Raw genomic sequence first — 24,631 nt, 5'->3', positions numbered from 1 at the left:
CCTTACTAGGGATGTTTGATAACTCTTGTTTTCAGACTGATACGAATACTGAACTCTTAAGTGGTCACCAGGGATACCAGGCAAGTATCGATATTTTGATACGTAACATTTCATCCCTAAAAAACATCCATCCATTTTCTTGACCGCTTATTCCTCACAAGGGTCGCGGGGGGTGCTGGAGCCTATCTCAGCTGACTTTGGGCAGTAGACGGGGTACACCCTGAACTGGTTGCCAGCCAATCGCAGTCACAAGTACCAAAGCCTTTAAATAAGATACCAGGTATCAGCCCGAGACCTGGTATCAGTACCTTTCTCACCCTTGACCCTTCTCTTTGCTTTGCCAAAATAGTCTTGTTACTTTTTTCAACTTCTGCATAGAGGACACAATGTGGGGAAAATGATTTAACTAGAGAGAGGTAATGTCAATCAACTTGAACTCTTGATTGACTGTCGTACTGCATCTGTACATCTTACCAAGTGAGTACATTAACCACCTCTGCGCATGACCAGTATTCTTATCCCACAATATAGTCTTTCACTGACCTATGCTTGTGGAAAAAGTCATAATTGCAATAAATGTCCAAATGAGGAAAAAAAAAAAATTTGGAGGGCCTAAATATAAAATAATCAAAAAAAAAAAAAAAAAAAGAGAGTAAGTGTGACAGTAACTTGGTGTGCCTTGTTGTCCCATGGGACAACTCTTATGCCTCTGTGCAAACTTGTTAAATGTGTGACGTTTATAACCTCGAAACCACATCTCTCAGGACTGGATAGCCAATAAAGCCAAGACTTTTGAAGTCGCCAGGACGCCAGATTGCTCCTCCCAAGAAACGTTTCTCGGCATACGATCCTATACATTCACAGTATCAAAATTGGAGAACATTTGAGACAGTACATAGTAGAAACAGCATTATTTATCATGTGTTAAATTTGTTAAACATAAACAAGAGGACTTCAGACATTTTACAAATTATAATGCTTAATGATGTTTACAGGAGGAAACTTGTGTGTGTATATATATATATATATATATATATATATATATATATATATACACACACACACACAAGTTTCCTCCTGTAAACATCATTTAATTTTTTTATTATTTTTTTTTTTTTTTATTGAATTACAACTGTAATTCAACAAAAGATGCCTCTGACAAATCTTTTTTTTTTTTCTTTTTTTTTTTTTATAAGAGCTCAGAATTGTTCATTCGGTTGTCTTACCGATTCAACGTCTTATCATCATTGCTCTTTTTTGTGTGTGTTTTTTTGTTTTTTTGTGTGTGTATGTGTGCGTGCGCTTGCGTGCGTTTGCGTGTGTGCGTTTGCGTGTGTGCGTTTGCGTGCGTGCGTGCGCGTGCGTGCAAATACGTATAAATTTATACTCATTAATTCACCTAAAACCTTGTAAATATCCCATTACCCTTCGCCTTAACCAGGTACTTCAGAATCTTGCCAGAGTCGTGAGGTTCAAATGGTCAGGAGACCAGAGAAAAGGTCAGAAAAAATAAAGAGAAAAGAAAGATAAATCAAAGTGAAATCCAGCACGGACCAAACACTTCCTGCCTTCCCCATGGTTACAAAATCAAAGTCTTACGCCAACCCCGGAAGCCTCTAAATTCCAACAAATTAGCGAGATCTCAAGAGACCAGAGGAAAAACTAAAGAGAGGAAGGAGGGAAGGATCGATGAGGCAGAGTGAGATCCATAGAAGCCAGTACATCCAATCCATCAAAGTGAAATCCAGCACCAACCAAACCCCTCCTGCGTGGTTACAAAAAAAGTCTTATGCCAACCCCAGAAACCTAAAACTTCCAATAAATTGAGATCTCAAGTGACCAGAGGAAAAACTAAAGAGAGGAAGGAGGGAAGGAAAGATAAAGCAAAGTGAGATCCACAGACACCAGCACCCACTGATTCAAGGGGCTGTGGGAGGGAGAGGCAAATTCTGTTTGAGTTTCAGTAGATGCTGGTGCGATGGATCTGGCATGCATAAGGACCACCACCAAAGAAAGAAGCCGTCAACCGCGGTCCAGCAAAGCGAGCACCGCCCCCCCGGAATCCCCAGGCCGCGGCAGCACCAAGGCCACCCCCAAGCCACCCGAGCGGACACCGGTCGGCGAGCCGACCCAGACGCCCGGAACACCCCCGCCCCAGCCCCGGCCCACACCCCCGAGCCCAAGGCCGCAGAACGAGGCCCGGCGGGCCCCCACAGCGCCCCACCGGTCCCCAGCCCCCATCCCCCCACGACCCCCCCGCACCCCACCCAAACCCGCCACGACCCAGGCCCCGCCACCCGCGGCCCCCAAACCCCCGAACACACCCCGACCCCCAACACCCAACCCCCCACCCACCCATACCCCCCCCCCCCAAAAAAAAAACAAGCCGCCCCCCCCCCCCCCCCCCCCCCACGACCGCCAACCGCCAACCGCTCAATTATTGTTAAGTCACCTCTGACAAATCTAATTTTGGGGGTCTAAGGAACTGAGCGATAAAAGAAAAAGTGGCTCTTCAAAGTAGCACGTACTCTTCTTTTTTTTGTTTGTTAAAAAATAGTGACCACCCCGTCACAACCCCCCACCCCCGCTCCTCGGCCCTATACTATCTGCCTACGAGCTGTATATGTCTAATCTGTACGTATACCGTATAGTTTATACAGTAATCTGCTCGCGAGATGGGAGGAGCAAGATGGCCGCCCTGTCGCTTCAACGGCTTGCACGGGCGTGTGAGTGCTTTCGGTTATCCAGTTATACATATATTAAGATCAGTGGTCAGGACAGTTATATAGAATCCCATGTCTATAATTATTTCCACATTTACACAAGAAACATAATTCTATATTAACCTCTTTATACTCTAGGTACTCTTGTAGCTCTTCCGCTCTGTCCAGGTACTCCTTACATTTGTCTCTGATTTTCTGATTGCCGTCTTTACCCTGGGGTTCACCTAATGGAAAGAAAGACATCATCATTAGCATTCAATCATGATTCATTTTCATCAATAAATTAGATGAGGTATGGCAAATACAGTAAAATGTGAAAATGTTGAACATGACCCCGCACCCACCCCACCAAAAAAAAAAACACTAATTAAATCCCGAGTTAATTATTAAGATACACCTTCAGGGGTGTTTGTAATTTTAAGGTTTCAACGTACACAGAAGATTAACAAATCATTTATCCACACACTTGAACGCAATATTGGTGATGCGCATCTATGTCTGGACCATGAAAACCAAGTTGGAGCCTTTCTGAACAACATCAGATACATTGCGGTTCCTGCTTTGGTGACTCACGATTTAAAATGTGCAGAAAGTACTTGACAGCGTGTTTGTAGGAACGAACGGCCTCTTCATAGTTCCCCGCCTGGTCCTCTTGTGCGGCCTTCTGTGCCATTGATATGGCTTTCTGAAAGACAACAATCACTGAAACGCGTTCCTTATTCTTTGTTTTTCGTATTGGGCTGCAAACAAAAAGTGAAATGTTAGAAGCAGACCTCAGTTTGATGCAGTTTGGTAATGTGGTTGTAAAGCACTGCAAACTACAACCACAGTAATGAATAGGGGTGTGAATTGCCTAGTACCTGACGATTCGATTCGTATCACGATTCACAGGTCACGATTCGATTCGATACCGATTAATCCCGATACGAATTTATAAGTCGATTGTTGCGATTTTTTTTCATTCAAATTTAGAAAATACTAATCAGTAAGCTTGTAGAGTGTAAGATTTATATGAAAATGTATTATTTATTTATCTGAAATTTCAGTCTTATAGAGGTTGTAATCTGTTTCATGTTTGAACAGCATTAAAATAAAATATTAAGGCTTAATGTTCCGTTCATATAACATTCTTCCATGCTCAAGGTGTGAATCCTTAAAAAAAAAAAAAAAATCGATTCTGCCCTTTTTGAATCGATTCGAGAATCGCGCGATGTAGTATCGCGATATATCGCCGAATCGATTTTTTTTTTAACACCCCTAGTAATGAACATATTGTAACTTTATTTTTTTGTCTTATTAAACAACTCTTGTATTGGATCTGATTGCATTTGGAAAGATGTACCTAATAAGTGTGAATTGAACAGCACTCATTTACTTAATACTCCCCTCCAAAAGTTCTTTTTGTTTCAGACTGAAAGCATTTGTGCTCGACATCAAAAGATGAACATGAGACCAACAGTTCAGCTTGTATTTTCTGGTATTTACATCTAAATCTGATAATCAATGGATGTAGGATTGTTTAAATATTTAGGGAGGGCGGAGTAATGAATATAGCATTTTTTTATAACCCAGTTTTCATATGAGGAAACCTACTCCAACAAGTGACTTGAAAGGTGTGTTTTGTTGATCCGGCGTGTTCTTATCCATTGAAAATTCAATCATAAATAACTGAATGTCTACGCTCGCTTTCTGATTTGGATAGTTCCCTAACTACCGCTAAATCCATGCTAGCTAGATGTGTAACCATCAAGAAAACATAAACATTGTGAGAGCTCTAAAGACAATAACACGAAAACAACTATTGGTGACATCAGCAATGACCAGAAATGAAGGTATCGCAATCTGTCTGCTGAAGACTTCACTAGAAGATGCAAACAACCTATTATCAAAATGAACAGAACAAGCTGTAATTCACCAAAAAGTACCCTAAAATATTCTCGGACTGATTAGGAAAAAGATGAACCTTCAGAAAATGAAAAGGATAAAGTCTGTAGAAAAATATATCATTTTACATCCAAGTTCATCTGTGAAACAGCGGCCATGTCATGGCCTGGGCTATGGCTTCTGGGACGCCTCATGACATGACGACGTTCATCAAGGGAAATAAGTGGAAGATTTTGGACCGGCCATCTAAATCCTGACATTTAAACCCAAGAGCTTGCTAAAGTGGAGACCGAAGGGCCCAAAACAAACAACTAAAAGAGGTTGGGCTGAATGTAATGGTCTGCAACAAATTGTAAATGGACTGCTTCTTATATAGTGCTTTAACGACACGATGTGGTGCCCAAAGCGCTTTACAATTCAAGCCTCACACTGCCAGGTCCACTGGGAGCAAATCGGGGCTCAGTGGTGCACAAGGACACTTCGACATAGTCACCAGGGATGAGGATCGTATTCACAACCTCACAGATGGGAGACGACAATACACTCTACCACTGAGCCATGCCGCCCCAAAACATAAAGATCTATTTATGTTCATGAATAGTAAGTCTATCAATGAATATATTTCCGCCCACCTAAAGAACAGTGTTTTTCTATAAATAATGCCATCTTCTTCAATTGTGCATCAGCTCCAGAGGGAGCTGGAAATAAAAGCTTTAAAAGCATTTTCCCAAGTTCATCTTTTGATGTCCATTCAAATGTTTTCAGTCAACAGCAAAACTACAGGAAATAACGGTACGTCACTGTTCTAAAACTTTGAGGGGAGTGTAGATGCGCTCTCATCATAAATAAATAAATAGAGGGTTAAACTTAATAATGTATGAGGAGTATGTTTTTGTACTCAAGTAAAACATGAAATTAACGATAATTAATTATGTAATGAATCGTACTGAACATTTGATTTATATATATATATATATATTAGGGGTGTTAAAAAAATCGATTCGCCAATATATCGCGATATTACATCGCGCAATTCTCGAATCGATTCAATAGGCGGCCGAATCGATTTTTAAATATCCATTTTTGATGGAAAAATATTCACAAAAACGTCTTAGGGTTCACACCTTAAACATGGAGGAATGTTATATTAATGGAACATTAAGCCTTAATATTTTATTTTAATGCTGTTCAAACATGAAACAGATTACAACCTGTATAAGACTGAAGTTTCAGAAAAATAAATACATTTTCATACAAATCTTACACTGTACAAGTTTACTGTTTAGTATTTTCTAAATTTAAATAAAAATAATCGCAACAATCGACTTGTAAATTCGTATCGGGATTAATCGGTATGGAATCGAATCGTGACCTATGAATCGTAATCCGAATCGAATCGTCAGGTACTAGGCAATTCACACCCCTAATATATATATATATATATATATATATATATATATATATATATATATATATATATATATATAATTATTATTATTATTAATTTATTTATTTTACAGTGACAAACTATTCTGAAGCTTGCAATTAGTTTGGGTAGGGCAACAAACAAGTTTCAGTTATGGACTGCGTAAGCTTAGCTCACTTTTATTGCTGAGCACCGATGTTATGATAAAACTTGTGAACCTTCAAACACAGTCCACAAAGTACCGGTACAGTCAACAAAAGCACTGCTGTTTTCTCAAGCTTCTTGGCTGGTAAACTGGAGGCTATTGTTTAATACAAGTACTGTACGTCACATTCAATCAACGCATGAGTTTTAGCAGGTTGACACTCACTGAATATGCGTTGATTTGTCAACTACATTACCATTAAGTTTTCATTTACGCTGAACAACGAAACAATATTGAAAGTCACCCCTACCTGCAGATTGGTGGGCTCCATGTCGGAGTCCAATAGAATAAAAAAAAAAAACACCGGTTGGAGTTTGTTGAAAATCAGTCACTCACTCACAGATGACAGCGAACTCAAAACAGTTCCTGGCTGGTAAATGTGTGACACATACGTGCCACAAACTGCCCTAAACTCAACAATGCCGTCCAGTGGGTGAGTCACAAGTTGTTGTCGTGCAAATTCCAAGCACTTCTGCGCCTTTGCCTTTTCCCACCTAACACTGAAACCTATTCAAACACAAATGTTTAGCTATTATTATTTTACGTACAGGACTTTAAAAAAAAAATAGTACTCGTTCCAAAGTGAAACTGAGTAAGCTCAACCGCGTTTCACCTCGACAGCGGAAATTTGAGGCTTGAACACACCCCTTTCAAAAAAAAAAAAAAAAAAAAAGTTACACAATGTTGACACTAGAGGTAGTCAGAGATCTATTTTTTCGACACTGCTGGCTGGTGCCTTACCTAATTTACCCCTTCAAAATATTTCTTTGACATAATTGTAACGTGTTGAAAGTTATCATTGGAAAAAATTATTTTACTATAAAAGTGTTTGCAAATCACAATGGTGTGAACGAACTACAAATAGGGGTATAGACAGTAAATATTAAAGTAAATAAATAAATAAATAAATAAATAAATAAAATTCCCTACTAATTGATGTAGCATGTAAGTTAATTAGCTGCATAAAAGCGGCAACATGAGAGTTTTTCTTGTTGTGCTAAGATATAAAAATGGGCATTGTATATGATTGACAGTAAAAACATTTTTTTTTACTTTTAGTTAGTTTAGTTAGGCGTACTTAGTAAAATGTGTACTTTTAAGTCATGTGCTTTCTGTATATATTTTTTTAAATGTTGTTGAAGTACATATCAGTTGAATCAGTACATCTACTTTGACCAGAGTACTTGAGCCAGCCCAGAGAGTGAGTACGGCTGCCAGTGCCACCATACTGACAAATCGTGACAGGAGGACCACACAAGCAGTCACAACTAGTCGACGAGTGGCACCTGAGCACGAACCGCTCTTGCTTTGACAACAACCGAAAACTTGAAGCTTTCCACAGGGAAACATGCGTCCCTGGGGCATTTCCTCCTCCATTGGGTCGTCACGGTAAAGGCTGGACTTTGGGAAAGTGTTGTGCTGAGGAAGTATCGCGCGTAAAATGGCGCAACCCACAAGGACGCGGCGCTGCGCAGGGTTCTCCAGATGACCAGACCTCTAGTCGGGACCTCTCGTGTGGAACATGGGGAGAGAGGTGACGGGAGCTCACCTCTTCGCGGTTTTTGTCTCTGTTATTGTTTACAGGTGCACGCGTGCACAAGAAACGTTCAATGGACTCACTGGCTTTAGTTTGAGCCCACCGTACTTCAACCTGGCGCAAGGATCGAGGATTTCTGCAACAGCAACCTGCGGGAAGGATGAGTTCGGGACGCCGAGGGTTGATTTGTACTGTAAACTTGTCGGGGGACCAACCACTAGACATCCCACTCAAAATATTCGGGTAAGATTGCACGCGCAATATTAGTTGTTTATTAACCGTACAAAGCCACCATTCCGGATGTTTCCTGTTGCCTCGTGACTGCCAGAAATCCTTGGAGTGTCACTCCATTGTGTGTGAAGGAAATAGCCTTCAGCAGTAGAAGTGTAAGGGCTCTACATCACTTCAGGAATAATAGCAGTCCCACAATGATATGTATACAATGCCAGCATTTGAATACACTGTAGGTCGACAATAGGAGTCAAATTCTTTTCCTCAAGGTCTAAACTTCATTTCCGGACACATAATATATTGCCATTTCGTGCTCAGTCCTTTACTTGGGATTACTGCATGGACGTGGCCTAAATGTTAAAATAATGAGCTGGCTGCAATTACTGATCTCCAATTACTAGAACTGTGTAGTCAGTGTAAAACTTTAATTAAATCTGCAATCAACTTTTAAAAGTAAATGTTCAATATTTGTCCAGTACAGTATCTTGTGGTTAGCACGTCTGCCTCACAGTTTCCCGGCAGTCCTGGGTTTGAATTTCACCTCAGACCTTGTTCCTGTGTGGAGTTTTCATGTTGCTTGCGTTACGAATGTTTCTCTGGGTGCTCGGACTTCCTCCCACATTCCAAATACATGCACAATTTTGTGAAGATTCTAATTTGCCCAGTGCCCACTGGTATGGATGTTAATGTATGCCTGTCTATATGTGCTCTGACATTGACTGACGACCAGTCCAGGAATGTATCCAGCATCAATAGTCATTTCCTCAAATAGTGACTGTCCCTCTAATGGACATTATGCCCCAATCAATCCCCAATTAAAAAAAAGGCCTCGTTCAAATAACCCTGATACCTTTTCCCATAAGAATTGTTTGTTGTTACTTTAACGGTCTTAGTTCACAGATGCTTTGGTTCACACACTGGCATTAAAGAGTTTCTGAGCACACTCAAACTCTGATGCTAACCAAAACAGGAGCACCAAGGCACTTAAATAGTCTTTCAGTATTTGAGCTCCATGCGTATTAAAATGGATCTTTTGTGATGTGTAGATGAAGCCTATATGAGTGACTTGCATTCCAGTAGACGTGAGATGAATCAGCTTTGGCTCTTGATTTTTCCTGGACAGGTGTTCCCCTTTTTTTTATTTTGTTCAATTTAAGTTTCACTTGTACTCAGTGTGAATATGAGTGTGAATTTCTGTCTGTATTTGTTTTGTGCTCTGTGATTTATTGGTGACTAACCAAAGATGCAACTTTGCTCCAAGTCATCTGTGAGAGGCTCCACCTTTGCATCCCTGAAAAGGATAAATTGCTGTAGAAAATGGATGGATGGATGGATGGATGGATGGTACTATTGTTAAAATTACAGCGTTCCCGCAATATGTTGTGGTTCACCTACAATGTCATAGCTACTTCACAGTTTTTATGTTGTAAAACTTAATTAGGATCTATCAAGTGAAATCTCCACTACATCACATATGTAATTCTGCCCTCCCTAAGCATGCTCAGTTTAATCTGTTTAGAGACACCTTACAACCCAGTTGGAGGTGACTTTACACAAAACAAAAATCATTACAGTGTATATTTAAATACAAGCCATGTTTTGTTTTCAAAAGATCGCCCACGCTCATGCTAACATGCTAATGGCAAATTAGCATCCACCACTGCGAGTGTGATTGCGTCAAATAACAAATTTTCACATACAAACACTGTACGAACACATAACCACAGGTAATATAATGTTATTCAAATGAACAAATTCTTCTCAGCCTGTGAAAAACCTGTATTGACAATTTCTGAGCTTATATCACAAGTCAGAACTCACTCAGTGAAATGACCCTCTCCGTCCATTGAAAAGCATTGGATTTTGGATCTTAATTTGATTTCTGAGAATTATTTTGATTTCAAAATGTGAAGAAATGTTTGTCTATGATAACAATATGCCTGGTTTGTATGCTAATCACAGGCAAAATCAAAACAATATGTTGTTTACTTTCACCCTGTTAGGAAGCTTTTGCATTGCGCTGCATTGTGGAAAATCGGAAATATCAGAAATGCCCCTAAGTTCGGAATTGTCAATATTAACTCATTCACTCCCAGCCATTTTCACAGAAGCAATCCCGTCCGCTCCCGGCTGTTTTACTGGATTTTGACTGATTTTGCAAGGCCCACAGAATATTGTGTTCTATTGCTACAAAAACATGAGTACCTACCAAAAGAAAGATTAGTCTCTTCTTTCATCGGGAAAAAAATATATGTTTCTACCTGTTTCCGTTTTGCTGCAATTAGCATTAGAAGAGAGCTAAGTTTAATCAGTTTTCACAAATCTATTTAAAATTGTAAGTAATTTAGCTTTTTTTCTACATGGCCCTTGGTGATCTCCTTTGCTCTGCTGCCACCTGCTGGCCGTTTGTGTAATAACTACCATTTCTGCAACCGTTCTTTGCAGTTGAGAGGCTGGATCAAAGCCTTCTGTATGCTCTAGCATAAAAAAACAACAAAAAAAACTTATAAATACGTCTTTGGGACACTTAAAACATAAAAAACGTATTTACACGTTATTGGGAGCAAATGAGTTAATAGATTAAATTGATACAAGAAAGCCCCCAAAGCAAAATAAAAGCACTGAGTCTTTTTTTTTTTTTTGTCCTAACCAAATATTTGATATAACACAGGGCCAGTTCTGTGACTACTGCAACGCGGCTGACCCAAGCAAAGCCCACCCGGTGACCAACGCAATTGACGGGACGGAGCGCTGGTGGCAAAGCCCTCCTCTCTCCAAGGGCTTAGGCTACAACGAGGTGAACGTCACCCTGGACCTCGGACAGGTAGGTTGATCATCATCATCTTTGCTGATGAATCGTTTTTTTTTCCATATTTCAACATGCTTGGAAGGGGTGAATTTGACCCACACTGTGTTTATGGCATTTAATGATAAATTAGAGGAATTGTGGCTTGTTTTTTTGTGTCATCACTCCTGGTAGTGGGGGTGTTGTGAGCAATGCTGTTGATGTGAGCCAAGACTCAGATTCATGCCCCTCTGTCTGGCACGTGGCAAATATGATCCCGCCTTGACCATTGGACCCTGTGGCAGGAGTCCGGCTCACGGCCTGTTAAATTTGCACCTCAGGCTCAATTATCCACTGTGAAAAAAAGACAGAAATTCTCTGGTTTTTGATCAAAAATGAGAAGAATTTTAAGACTGAAGGCATGATGTTGGAGGCCTAAATATTGTTGTTTTTGATTTTCATAGTGGCACATAATGGGAGCTGGCTTTTGCTTTTCTATTTCTATGCTTAAGCTAAGCAAAGACCCTGCATAGCTAAATATAATACGGCTACATGTGCGTGGACTCGTGCAGGGCCTTTGAGGACGTCTGAGTTTAATATGTGGTAATGCTCCATGTATTTGGGAGCGTTACACTGTATTATGGTGCGCTATAAAGGGCATGGTGTGATTTCCCAGCCACACAACACATCAACTGCTACCACAACAGCACACGCACCTGACATACTCATTTTTCCTTTTTACTACGAGCATGACTGGCATGACAATACTCACCCGCCATTGTTGCATTTTGTGTTTTTTTGTGATTTTTAAAGCAATATTACATATATCTGAAAAAAAATATTGTTTTGTTGTGGGTCATACGGTGACTTAAAGAGTACATGTTATGTACGAGTGACTTTGTAATTGATTGTGCCTGCCCAGCCGAGTGTGAAATTAAACAACCAAAAAAGGGGTGTTTGTGTTTGACAATTAGTGTAGTGGATGAACTGTTGTAAAAATGCATTTATTGTCTATATTGGCACTCATTCGTCACCTTTGACCCAGCAGTGCATGGTGCTGTTTTTTTAGTTCCTTATTTGCATGAGTCTGGGCCGGCCTCTAAAAAGGGCTATTTCAGCAAGATAAGAAATAGGCTGTCTAAAGTGTGCTATACTTCTTCCTTGTGGTATTTTGACAAAATACACCACAGACATATTATTAAGACACTTGGGAACTGTTTGTCAATAGTCAGGAATTTTTTGTTTTTCTTTTGTTTTGGGATTTAAGGGCTTCCCTTACAGTTGAGAAAATTAATTTGTTAGACACTTTTAGAGACTCAAAATCATGAAATGTGCTGACAAATGGAGTGTCATGAATGATATTGTTGATTCCTGGCTGTTTCCACCAATGATATCTCATCTTATGTTACCATGGCCTCAGTGACGTGCGGTCAGGGCAGGCAAGGTTGGCACTGCCTGACCAAGGCTGAAATGAAACGAAAATGAATTGGCTTCTTCTATTGATTTAAAGTATTTTTGCATTTCACATAGCCTACACTACCTATATAGATGTGAAAGTGACAACATCTGGCGAATTTCATAGCTCAATTAAAAAGGACTCACGACTTCTTCTGGCCTGCAGGCAAAAATGCTGCAAAATTCTCCTGCTGAAGGCACACGCCTCCGATGCCTCCAGCAGCCCTCTCTGAGTAGCGATGTGTGTTCGCGCACGCGTATTCAGTTTCCCAGTAGAAAAGCCCTTTACGCAAATAGGCAGATTGCTACGCAGCCTTTTTACGTAGCTGTATTATTCCTATGTGAACATACGTTCGCACAGTGCATTCGTGAATTCAAAACACACTTAGTGCACAGTACGCCGGTAAGATGACGCCACTCTGGAAAATATAAAACTATTTTCACGCCTTTCTTTTGAGGAAAAAAACGTCATCTTTTGAAGGATGGGAGACCAACGCCTTAGCTACCGGATCTTGAGCAAAGTAAGGGATAGAGAATTATTCGTACTTTTCACAAAGAATGCTACAAAAGGAAATACTGGCTTTGTGGATGGTTTCACTTTACATGATGTTTGACATTGCTATTGCTAGCTTGATTTTGCAAGGAATTTGCCTGTTTTATAGGGAGATGTCCACTTCATTACATCCTTTCCGGTGTCGGTACCATATGTGTTCGGCCTGCCAGATCCATTCGGGGGCCTTCGCGTCTGGTCGGCGCTTGCTGATGACGTCAGTACAGCAAGCGAGCAGTGTCAAATGTGTTCACGTTGGTTTGGTGTCCGAATTTTGCGGTTCACGTATCACAATACATCACAAAAACAGTCGTAATGATTATAGGAACACATTAGCACGTCAACTGACAATATTTCGTCCCATCGCAGTTTTACTTTTTTGCATTTATGTGCTATTTTACCTCCACTTTTTATATTTATTTTATCTAATGTATTTTTTCAATCTATTTCATTATTTAGTCAATCTTAAAGTATCCTGCTTTTATACTTACGTTTATTTACGTTTTGCAATCTCAGCCCATACATTTTGTTATTTAAATGACATCTTTAATATTTTCTTGCCAATGTCACCTCAGAGGTGACACTGCACTATGAGTTGCGGAGGGTCGTGCGTATTGCAGAAAATAATTACCATGATGATGATAATAAAATGATGGAATTATTGCCTGAGATGTGACATTTCCTCACCAATATGTTCTGTACTCAGCCTCAGGTTATTAGGTAACTACGAATTTATTTGTAACCTTCATGTGTGTGCATGTGTGTCTCATGGACTATTGATATAAATATTAATCAAAGGTAATGGCCTACTACCGTAAAGTCGAAACTCATAAGTTAACTTCATCAACTACAGTAGCACATTTTACTTTTTCTTTAAAGATGTCAAATGCATTAACAAATCAATGAATGACACATGAATGAATGAATGCACAACTTTTCTTTATATGTTCAGTATTTTTTTCCTTCCACAAAACAACAACAACAAACAAGTCTGAAAGGGTTTCACGGCAAACCTTTAATCCTAGACAAGGGAAGACGAGAGATCAATACATTAGAATTGCCACGGTGAGATGTAATTGATTGATGATGATTGATGAATGATTTTGACGCGTTACGAATCCTTGCCTTTTGGGTCGCCGAACAGTTTGATCCAGTAGTGCGGCTGTGATAAGTCCCATTAGATAAATAACAATAAATTTCTTCGTAAAAAGCGTCAATGTTTTCCCTCTAACGACTGGAAAGTTGCCTCACCAATCACAATCGTCGACATCTCAGCCAATCCTGTAGCGTAAAACGTCTCAGCCAATCCTGTAGCGTAACGTCATCTGTAGGCGAAGGACCCCGAATGGATCTGGCAGGCCGAACACATATGGTACCGACACCGGGCGTCCGGACGGGTTTTTATTAATGAATGAAAATGTCCGGTTTTCGTTGTGCGGCAAATGGGAGGCGGAGTGCACTGAACCGTGTTTATCGCGACGGGCAGCAGACCCACATTTGCATACATCAGTTAGCGTTCGAATATTGTCATCGGCTGCAACGGTGGCCCAGAGTTTTAGCTGAGTGGCGAAGTGATGAGCTGCCTCACGGAAGGCGAAGGGTACGAACCCCGCTTATCCCAATTTGTTTGCAAACAAATGCGCTTAAAACACTGTATCTGTCATAATCTTTTTTTGTCAAGTAATTTTTGTTTCTAACAATACAGATGAGGCATGCAGTAAAATGGTTTGAATGTATAGCATTTTGAAGTAAACAGAGAATCAGGCCGTATATTAGGCCTTAAGTGTTCTCTTTTTTTTGGGGGGGGTGTTATGGGATATGGTCACCCTAGGACAGGGGTGTCCAAACTTTTTCATTTGAGGGCCAAATACAGAAAATCAGAAGGACGCAAGGGCCACATAATGTTATGAAGAGAAATTGTGTTTAGTCCTAAAAGTTGTACAAAAAATTTATTTGTGCTTTTGCATATTTAGAAAAATGCTACAGTATATAAACCAATTGATTTGTAATATGGCAGTAGGGTTATTATAGTTGTGCAATTTTTCATTTTAGTTAGTTTTTATTAGTTTTCTGGGTGGTTCTGCTAGTTTTTATTAGCTTAGTTCTTTAAAAAATGCTTAGTTTTAGTTTAGTTTGTTAGTTTCAGTATTAGTATTAGTTTTTTGTGACGTCATGCAGCCGACAAATTCACCCGGCCCCGTCTGCGACACGACCCCCCCTCCCTCCACTCTGCAATTGGCTGGAGGGTTGTAAAAACTGTCTTTCCACAGAAACGTCCCACTGTTTACAAAACAAACACAAAATGGCAAAAATACAGGCTGGGGGGTGGGGATTTAGGAAAAAATCACCACCACACATTAACAGAAGCCCAGAGGTGTAGATTAAGAAGGAGTTCATGGGTATACATCCTGTATTTATATAGTGCATTTTCCTGAGTGAAAACGGAAGACTGTGCCTTTAAAAAGCATTTTCGTTTTTATTTTATTTCAGTAAAAATATTGTTTTTTGAATTTTAGTTTTATCATTAATTAACTAAAATAACCTTTAATGACACCTGTTTTTCGATACCCTCCCTTCTTACTTTGACCATCTCCAAACATTTTTGTTTTGTCTATGTTATTTGAATTGAGTCAAATGCCATTTTTAGCATATGTTGCGGGCCACTGAAAAATGGATGGCGGGCCGCAAATGGCCCCCGGACCGTAGTTTGGACACCGATGCCCTAGGACATATGGTGTCAAACTGCAGTCCTCGAGGGCCGCAATCCTGCATGTTTTGTAAGTTTCCCACTTTCAACACAGCTGATTCATATTTAAGCTCATCAACAAGCTCTGCAGGAGCCTGATAATTATCCTGACCATTGAATCAGGTGTGTTGGAGTAGAGAAACCTCGAAAACACGCAGGACTCTGGCCCTCGAGGACCGGATCTTGACACATGTGCCCTAGAGATGTTGTACACTCGCCTGCCGACACACACATTTGTAATTGGTGTGTATGTTTCCTGCCTACCCAAGCCTAGAGCTCACTGCACGTCACTGCATGGCCTTGATGGAGATAATATTCTTATTAAAGCGTAGTTTACCTTCAAATTGCTTATGAAAATCTCAAGGTTTTATAACTCCAGAATACAAATCAATGGTTGCTTTGTGGATATATTACGAAAGAAAACGCACAATCTGAAGGATAATTTACATTGCCGGTGCAATACAGTATGTGGGCTCGAACCAGCTGAATGAGTTCTGTGGTTTCTTTCAAGGCCAGCGCAGGTGGCTTTTCTATACCGCTGCCAGCAGATAAATAAGATAATGGCACTGTTGATGTGTGCGCTGAGGTTCAAAGTGTGCTTTTCTTCACGTTTTTCTTTTCTTTTTTTTAATACAAATCGTTTCCTCTGATCCTTTGGAAAAAAGAGTTGATGGTCTACCAAGTGTAAAGAAACACGTTATTCGAGAGGCAAGTATTTCCGAATATATGTTTTGTTGGCGACATGCTCTCTCAACCATTACTGCAACTATCGAAGTGTGGCAGATGACAGTCTAAACCAGGGATGTCCAAACGACGGCTCGAGGGCCATTTGCGGCCCGCAGTGCATTTTTCAGTGGCTCGCGACATATAGTAAAAATGGCATTTGACTCAGTTCAAGTAAATTAACAAAAACAAAAATGTTTGGAGGTAGTCAAAGTACGAAGGGAGGGTGTCGAAAAACACAGGTGCCATTAAATGTTATTTTAGTTAACGAAAACTAAAATTCAAAAAACAATTTTGTTCATGAAATAAGATATAAACGTAAATGCTTTTTAAAAAACGAAAACTAACAAACTACATTTTATGTTTACAAAACGAACTATAATGATAGCAAACATGTCCTTCGTTTTAGTCTTTGGTCAATAATTTAATGCGCGAGTTTTTGGGATTTATTTTATATGTGATTTTTGGTAGATTTATTTTGATATAAACCGGAATAATGACGGCGGCACGGTGGAGAGTGGTTAGCACGTCCGCCTCCCAGTTCTGAGGACTCCGGTTTGAGTCCAGGCTCTGGCCTTCCTGGGTGGAGTTTGCATGTTCTCCCCGTGCCCGCGTGGGTCTTCTCCGGGTACTCCGGTCTCCTCCCGCATTCCAAAGACATGCATGGCAGGTTAATTGGGCGCTCCGAATTGTCCCTAGGTGTGAGTGTGGATGGTTGTTCGTCTCTGTATGCCCTGCGATTGGGTGGCAACCAGTCCAGGGTATCCCCCGCCTACTGCCCAGAGCCAACTGAGATAGGCTCCAGCACCCCCCGCGACCCTTGTGAGGAATAAGCGGTCAAGAAAATGGATGGATGGGTGGATAGTTTTAATTGGTAGGGCTGTGTTTAAAAAATCAAGCATTTTAATATGTCTTTCCCCATAAATTAATAGGAAAATAGAATTTTAAAGGACACATTTTTTTTTATTTTACTGTTTTTTTGGCATTTACTGTTCACATCAATTTAAAGAATTTTCTTACATTTATGAAAGACCTGACTTATTACACTTTAAGACAATTCAGAATCTTTTTATTTTATATTTAGTTATTGAATTAGAATTATGAAAATATTTACATCTCATGCCAATGTATGTATAACATGATGTAGGTGATTAATTTAATGTTTGTGGAGATTTTATCAGGTCCTTGATATTTAAGAAGACTTGATCTGCGATAATTAATCTCTATCGAATCTAATCGAAAAATATCCAAATCGAACTGAACTGTTGTGAATTGAAATTGAATTGATTGAGGAAATTAATTGGCATTATGCTCTGATTTAAAAAAAAAAAAAAATAAAAAAATAAAAAAAATAACACCTACTCTATAGTAAATATTTGAAGATCTACTTTTTGACTTTTGCTTGAATTATCATATTATTCTAAACTAGCAGTAGCCTATTCTTACTTGGTTACAATTTCCGGCTACTCTACCAACTTCTGCGGTAAACTTAAACCACGTCTGTCCATAACAAAATACGGACTTCTTTTCCGGGAACATTTGCCGTGGCACAACAATCCACAAGCATCAGGCAGCAATGTTGTTGTAAACATGGACAACATGTATCAGACATCCAGTCACTCCATTTTCTAGGGAATGTATTTTAAGAGGCGTGCATGCGCTTATCTGTCTGAGTGAGCTGAGCATGTGAGGCAAACATAGCGGGCTTTGTGGTCCATCTGATGAGCCGGAGCTTATTCTGATACAAGTGATGCTGAAGGACTATTGGACCTTAGTGGTATTATTTGGTTCCATTTTACAAGAAGGATACCTTTTTCAAAGGGTTTATAAATATGTAACGAATCACACTTGTAACAGTTTAATGATTAGTAAGTTGTAAATGACTTAGTTGGCTCACTATTTAAGCAAGCACTAGATACTGCCGTGCATCATAGCTATCTATTGTGATAAATCTATAATCCAACAGTTAGCATGCGCTTCTACCGTTTACAACAGGGGTGTCAAACTCATATTAGCTCAGGGGCCACATGGAGAAAAATATATTCGCAAGTGGGCCGGTAAAATTGTACATAATTTTTAAAACATGTCCGTCAATTACATGCAGAGTTTTGCTATTTGTGGGCCAGCCCTAAATTGTGGGGCGCATCTGTACAAATATTGTCCCAAAATTTTTTTGCATAAACGTGTATATTGTTCACTGATTGTGTGCCGGGTGCCGTTAATGAAGTTATAAGGACGTTAATCCTTATCTAATGTGTAGTTGAATGTGTGTCTTATTCAGCATGTTAGTGTTTGATTCATGTTTTTATTTTTTAAACAAACTAACTTTAAATTGTGCTTAAAATAACGACATTCAGAGGAATTCCATGTTTAAGTTGCATTGCTCAACTGAGACTTACTTGTGTAATTATGAATTTATAAGCTTTGATTGTGGCCGGCTGATTAATTGGGCCGACATTACTTATTTTTTTATTTTTTTTTTTACTTTACAAAACCATCTCGCGGGCCGGATTAAACCCCATTGCGGGCCTGATCCGGCCCCCGGGCCTTATGTTTGACACCCCTGGTTTACAACAAACAAAGGGGCCAAAGCTGTGGAGCTAAATGTGGACTCACTCTTTGACAAGTAGTAGCTCACGCTTGCCGATCTTATCTAATGACGTATAGCACTTTATCAAGCCATAGCAACGGGACACCTAATTAATAACCATTGTTGGAACAATTTGAAAACTCTTGGATCCATGTATGCCTGTATTGTAAATTAATTGTTAACATATTTTTTTTACTGATGAGCTGATTAGGGACAAAGTTGATCATCTTTTAACTTATTGGCATGTTTCATGCCAGTAAATGAATCAAGGGCCCATTTCATGAATTGTTTTGGTGGGTTGTTGTAATGACAACCTGCGATTGGCTGGCAACCAGTTCAGGGTGTGTACCCCGTCTACTGACCGAAGCCAGCTGGGATAGGCTCCAGCAGCCCCGTGACCTTTGTGCGGTTTAGAAAATGGATGATTGGATGTTATGACAACAGCACTGTGGAAAAGTGTGTCTCAAAAATTTGCAATTAGGAATCAGTTCCTAATTGAAATTTAGCACTTGGTCCTACAGTGTAAATTCAGTGTAAACTGACATCGCCAACTAGTAGCATGGCTTTGTTGTCGCACATTTTTGAGCGGGTTCATTTTGAGTGTTGTTACCTTCAACCTTTCTAAAACCTGTCCTCGACCTTACCCTAAATGCCGCTGCTTACCATGTGTTGGTTTTGTTGCTTTAATTGGACTGCAGAATGTTGGCTGATCATTAAGGTTTCCTTTTTTTTCCCTTTCTCAGCAGGCGATGATGTTGAGTGTGCTTGTTTTTCACTGTGTGTGAAAGGGGAGGTCGATTAGGTTCAGGTACAGGGAATGGCTTTGGCTCAGCTGAGTGATCTGCTTTCAAGAATGCAATTTTAGGAGCATTCCCTCGGAACCTAATCCCTTCAGTCAGGGCTCCACTTCCCACCAAAGTTGCTGTGAATGTTGTATTTGCTGCCGTCGCCCCCTTTTGTATCCTTGCAGGCTTTATTGTGTGATGCCCTTTCTGCGCTCTCAGGCTTTTACAACAGTTTGCACCCACCCCTTCTAACGCATCGCTAAAAAATTACCTGACCCTCTCAAAGCAAACAAATACAGAGGTGACATGTTTGGTGGTGAGAGTTTCACCAAAAAACAACCATGCAGCAGAAGAAAGACACAGTAATCATTTTTGGGGTGTCCAAGGAACTGCATAAGTAAACGATAAAGAAAAGAACCCATAAGGAGTAAATTACACCGAAGCAATCAGGACACATTTACCATAAAATCCTGTGTTGAAAGTGCATCCGTGTTTAATATTGTGTATAATTTCAAACTGAAACCCAAATTTGAGCTACTAGAATTATTGGAGAAGTCAGAAATAAAAATAATAATAAAATAAAATACTGTATTTTTCTAGTTCTATCATGTACGCACTTATTGCTAGGCAACAGTGGCGTCTCTGGCATTAAAAGTTGAGTGGGGCACAACAGTGGGCACTTTACATCCACAAGCAGCGAAGCCTAAACAATAACTTCTAATTCAATTCAAGATCACAATCTGGTGGAAAAGAACAATATATATGAAGTAGCCTACCATTTATTCATAGCCTTACAAATTAAGGCTATGAATAAAACCTTTGAATGGTTCAAAATACGGCTGTGCAATTAATTGAAATCCAATTACAATTGAAATTTTTACACTCCACAATTACAAAATTGGCATGATCGGAAACATTCGGAAATATTTGCATTTTTTTATTTTTAAAATGACTAATTTAATAAATTTTGTTTGCTCCAAAAGGAACTTACATAATTGTAGCTTTTCAAAGAATTTTATTGTTAAATGTTTAAACATTTTCTTATTTTTTATCAAAAAAATAATTGTTTGAAGAATTGTAATGTCAATTATTACCAAAATATACCAAAATGATCGGGATTATTATTTTTTCCATAATCGAGCAGCCCTAGTTCAAAAATAAAAATGCTACTCACCAGTGCTGTTCATTCAGCTCAGTTTCTAGCTTCACTTTATTTCCAATTGGCCAGATTTAATTTGCTGCTTCAAATTCAGCACATGGAAATGTTTTGCTGAAATTACTGAAAAGTTAGCTGTCCACAATCTCTGCTATAAGGTGATCACTTTTGCAAAGTCTCACCTCCACTTGAGCCACGTAAGCTTCCTTCATAACTCCTGCAGTGTTTTTCCCCCTTCGTTTCTTCAGCGCTGCCTCTCTCTCTCTTGAGCGATGACGTCATCATCGAATCTACTTCATTCATATTGTTGGTTGGTTATTACGTATAATCTTTTTGCTCCCGATGAAAACAAATCTAGCTTACTGTTGTATCCCGTGGCTTCCGTCCGCCAAAACTGAGCATGTGTTGATTGGGTCTTGACGTCACGTGACATCCGTCCTGTATTTTAATTGGATGATGAGCCCAGTTAATGTGGCCCCATGGATGTTTATTGAGAACAGCTTGGGACACGCGCACTGTGATTTGAGTGGCTCATAGCGTTAAACATGCGCTCATGGGGCCGGTGTCGGTACCATATGTATTCGGCCTGCCAGATCCATTCGGGGTCCTTCGCCTACAGATGACGTTACGCTACAGGATTGGCTGAGACGTTTTACGCTACAGGATTGGCTGAGATGTCGACGATTGTGATTGGTGAGGCAACCTTCCAGTCGTTGGAGGGAAAACATTGACGCTTTTTACGAAGAAATTTATTATTATTTATCTAATGGGACTTATCACAGCCGCACTACTGGATCAAACTGTTCGGCGACCCAAAAGGCAAGGATTCGTAACGCGTCAAAATCATTCATCAATCATCATCAATCAATTACATCTCACCGTGGCAATTCTAATGTATTGATCTCTCGTCTTCCCTTGTCTAGGATTAAAGGTTTGCCGTGAAACCCTTTCAGACTTGTTTGTTGTTGTTGTTTTGTGGAAGGAAAAAAATACTGAACATATAAAGAAAAGTTGTGCATTCATTCATTCATTCATTCATTCATTCATTCATTCATTCATTCATTCATTCATTCATTCATTCATTCATTCATTCATGTGTCATTCATTGATTTGTTAATGCATTTGACATCTTTAAAGAAAAAGTAAAATGTGCTACTGTAGTTGATGAAGTTAACTTATGAGTTTCGACTTTACGGTAGTAGGCCATTACCTTTGATTAATATTTATATCAATAGTCCATGAGACACACATGCACACACATGAAGGTTACAAATAAATTCGTAGTTACCTAATAACCTGAGGCTGAGTACAGAACATATTGGTGAGGAAATGTCACATCTCAGGCAATAATTCCATCATTTTATTATCATCATCATGGTAATTATTTTCTGCAATACGCACGACCCTCCGCAACTCATAGTGCAGTGTCACCTCTGAGGTGACATTGGCAAGAAAATATTAAAGATGTCATTTAAATAACAAAATGTATGGGCTGAGATTGCAAAACGTAAATAAACGTAAGTATAAAAGCAGGATACTTTAAGATTGACTAAATAATGAAATAGATTGAAAAAATACATTAGATAAAATAAATATTAAAAATGGAGGTAAAATAGCACATAAATGCAAAAAAAGTAAAACTGCGATGGGACGAAATATTGTCAGTTGACGTGCTAATGTGTTCCTATAATCATTACGACTGTTTTTGTGATGTATTGTGATACGTGAACCGCAAAATTCGGACACCAAACCAACGTGAACACATTTGACACTGCTCGCTTGCTGTACTGACGTCATCATCAAGCGCCGACCAGACGCGAAGGCCCCCGAATGGATCTGGCAGGCCGAACACATATGGTACCGACACCGGCCCTATTTCAGTCCTTCCTGTTTGGAAAGTTAGACCATTGAACTGTGTTATACATATATGTTTATAACGAAATTACCTTACAAAGATAATTGGTATTTATTTGAATATTATTATTCATAAAATGTTATAAATTATTAGCGATAAAGAAGACCAAATATGAGCCTGCATAGTGCTCCACAACGCCATCTGGCCACTGGCCCCAAATGCAGAGACGTCACTGCTAGGCAGAATCTGTAAGGAAGATGCGTTTCCGTCATTTAAGATATCTTAAAGAGGAAGTCAACCCACAATTTTTTTGGACAATAATATATTGTATGCAGCCCCACTGATCTAAATATGGTATTCTGGCTAATGTTTCATTAATGGTTTACCAGCCTTTTTTATCCATCTCAGGGGGCGGCCATTTTGCAACATTTGGCAAAATGGCCGCCGCCTGAGATGGATAAAAATGGCTGAATTTTGCTTCATAACTCTGATTCCACAAATGTAATATTAATCAGAATGTCATGTTTAGAAAAGTGAGGTCACATATAACATACTATTGTCAAGAAATGTTCAAGGTTGATTTCCACTTTAAAGCACTTAGATTGCTGTTTGTATGGTAACTTGTGGGTGCTGTTGCCACACACAGGTAGAGATAGGACAGCAAGAAATGCCATGAACACAGTCAAAAAAATACACACACTCAGGAAATGTATTATGAAACAAATATTCATATGCATTATGCAGTATTTATGTGTTTGCAATTAAAAAAGAGCAATGGCCAACCATAGTGTATGGTGCTCATATAGTGCAGCTGGCTCAGTCCAACTCCAGAGAAATATATTGGCTATTAAAGGGGTCCCCATTGCTCTGGTGATGTAAGCGGCCATCTTTAGCCCGGCTTCCTGGGGCGCCAGGCCAACGTGGCAGATATTTACTACAGCCGCCCCACGTTTGTTAACGGGAGGCTGGGAAAGTGCTTCACCGGCAACTGCTGGCCCGCATGTCCTTATAAATCTGCTGCTCCATTGTGGGAAAATATGTGAGCTAATTTGGAATCTTTGCATCTTTTTCCAGGCCTCCATACAGTAAATCCATTGTGCTTTTTCTAATAGTTGGCTGGTTTCTAGGACACGCTTGACTACACCAGTTTACATTCTGCATGCTTTTTATATCAAAAAACATCGTTATGTGTTGTTATAAACATATGTCATTTGACTGGCTGGAAGAGATTATATAAAACACAGTAGATGCAGACATTATCACAAGCCAAAAGTGGATTGTAGTCCAACACACGCACATGCACAAATGCTAACTTTGTGATGATTGTGTGTATTTTAAAAATATGATGACAAATCAAAAGCACTTTCATAGCAGTTGCAGCCGAACTTGTGCAATGAGACGATGACAATCGCATCGAGATGCATATCTACTGTTTGTTTTTTCCACGCTCACGACTGCAGCTCTGCGCTGACTCTATGCCAACTGCCTAATTCCACCATGGAGTCATGGAGAAAAATACACCAGACTAGCGGACTCCCCGCCCTCGGCTGTCCACCTGTTGCGCGCACACACGAACAGTTGCACTGATGCATTGTCGCCGCAAGCGTCCGACGGGCCTGATCCGCCGTGACAGAAGGTGATGCCGCGTCTTCTTTGAATGGCATTCCTCTGCTCTCACATCAGACTCTCAGAGGACTTGTGCGTGTCAGGATGTAGACTGTCCTATGGCCTCTGTCGCGCCCTTTGGTTGAACTTTGTCTTCTTGACTACCTTATGAGTGGAACCTAGAGTTGAGCACAATCTGTTCTGCGACAGTAGTATTCCATGTTGTTCTTATTTCAGTAAAAAAAAAAACATTTTTTACGTAGATAATGTCATCAGTAGAATTAATTTATTTTCGACTTACTAACTGGAGTGAACCACGGCATATTTGCTGTTCATCAGATTTAAATGACAATTTTCAAGTTTTTTTTTTGTAAC

General features: G+C 39.7%; 2 protein-coding genes across 5 annotated transcripts in view; one reads left to right on the top strand and one right to left on the bottom strand.

Moving 5' to 3' along the window:
• The window catches only part of vps4b (vacuolar protein sorting 4 homolog B), a 28,589-nt gene extending 7,489 nt beyond the window's left edge, over nt 1-21,100 (bottom strand). Inside the window, exons 1-3 of one of the 3 annotated variants that reach the window (XM_077520487.1) lie at nt 20,979-21,100; nt 3,297-3,408; nt 2,847-2,947 (exon numbers count right to left, since the gene is read on the bottom strand). In XM_077520487.1, the coding sequence (XP_077376613.1) occupies nt 2,847-2,947; nt 3,297-3,408; nt 20,979-21,008 (243 nt within the window). In that variant the 5' untranslated portion in view covers nt 21,009-21,100. Of the gene's footprint in view, nt 1-2,846; nt 2,948-3,296; nt 3,409-6,488; nt 6,859-19,518; nt 19,585-20,978 lie in introns of those variants that run through there. The other 2 variants (XM_077520486.1, XM_077520488.1) reach the window with 2 other exon arrangements.
• The window catches only part of LOC144018222 (laminin subunit alpha-3-like), a 100,231-nt gene continuing 83,091 nt past the window's right edge, over nt 7,492-24,631 (top strand). For both annotated transcript variants that reach the window (XM_077520480.1, XM_077520482.1), the window contains exons 1-2: nt 7,492-8,018; nt 10,678-10,830. In XM_077520480.1, coding sequence (XP_077376606.1) covers nt 7,761-8,018; nt 10,678-10,830 — 411 coding nt within the window. In that variant the 5' untranslated portion in view covers nt 7,492-7,760. The remainder of the gene's footprint in view (nt 8,019-10,677; nt 10,831-24,631) is intronic.

This window comes from Festucalex cinctus, chromosome 1 (genome assembly GCF_051991245.1).
Source record: "Festucalex cinctus isolate MCC-2025b chromosome 1, RoL_Fcin_1.0, whole genome shotgun sequence".
In the NCBI taxonomy this organism is placed as follows: Eukaryota; Metazoa; Chordata; class Actinopteri; order Syngnathiformes; family Syngnathidae; genus Festucalex; species Festucalex cinctus.
Note: the sequence above shows the minus strand (reverse complement) of the source record. Positions and strands in the feature narration are given on the sequence as shown.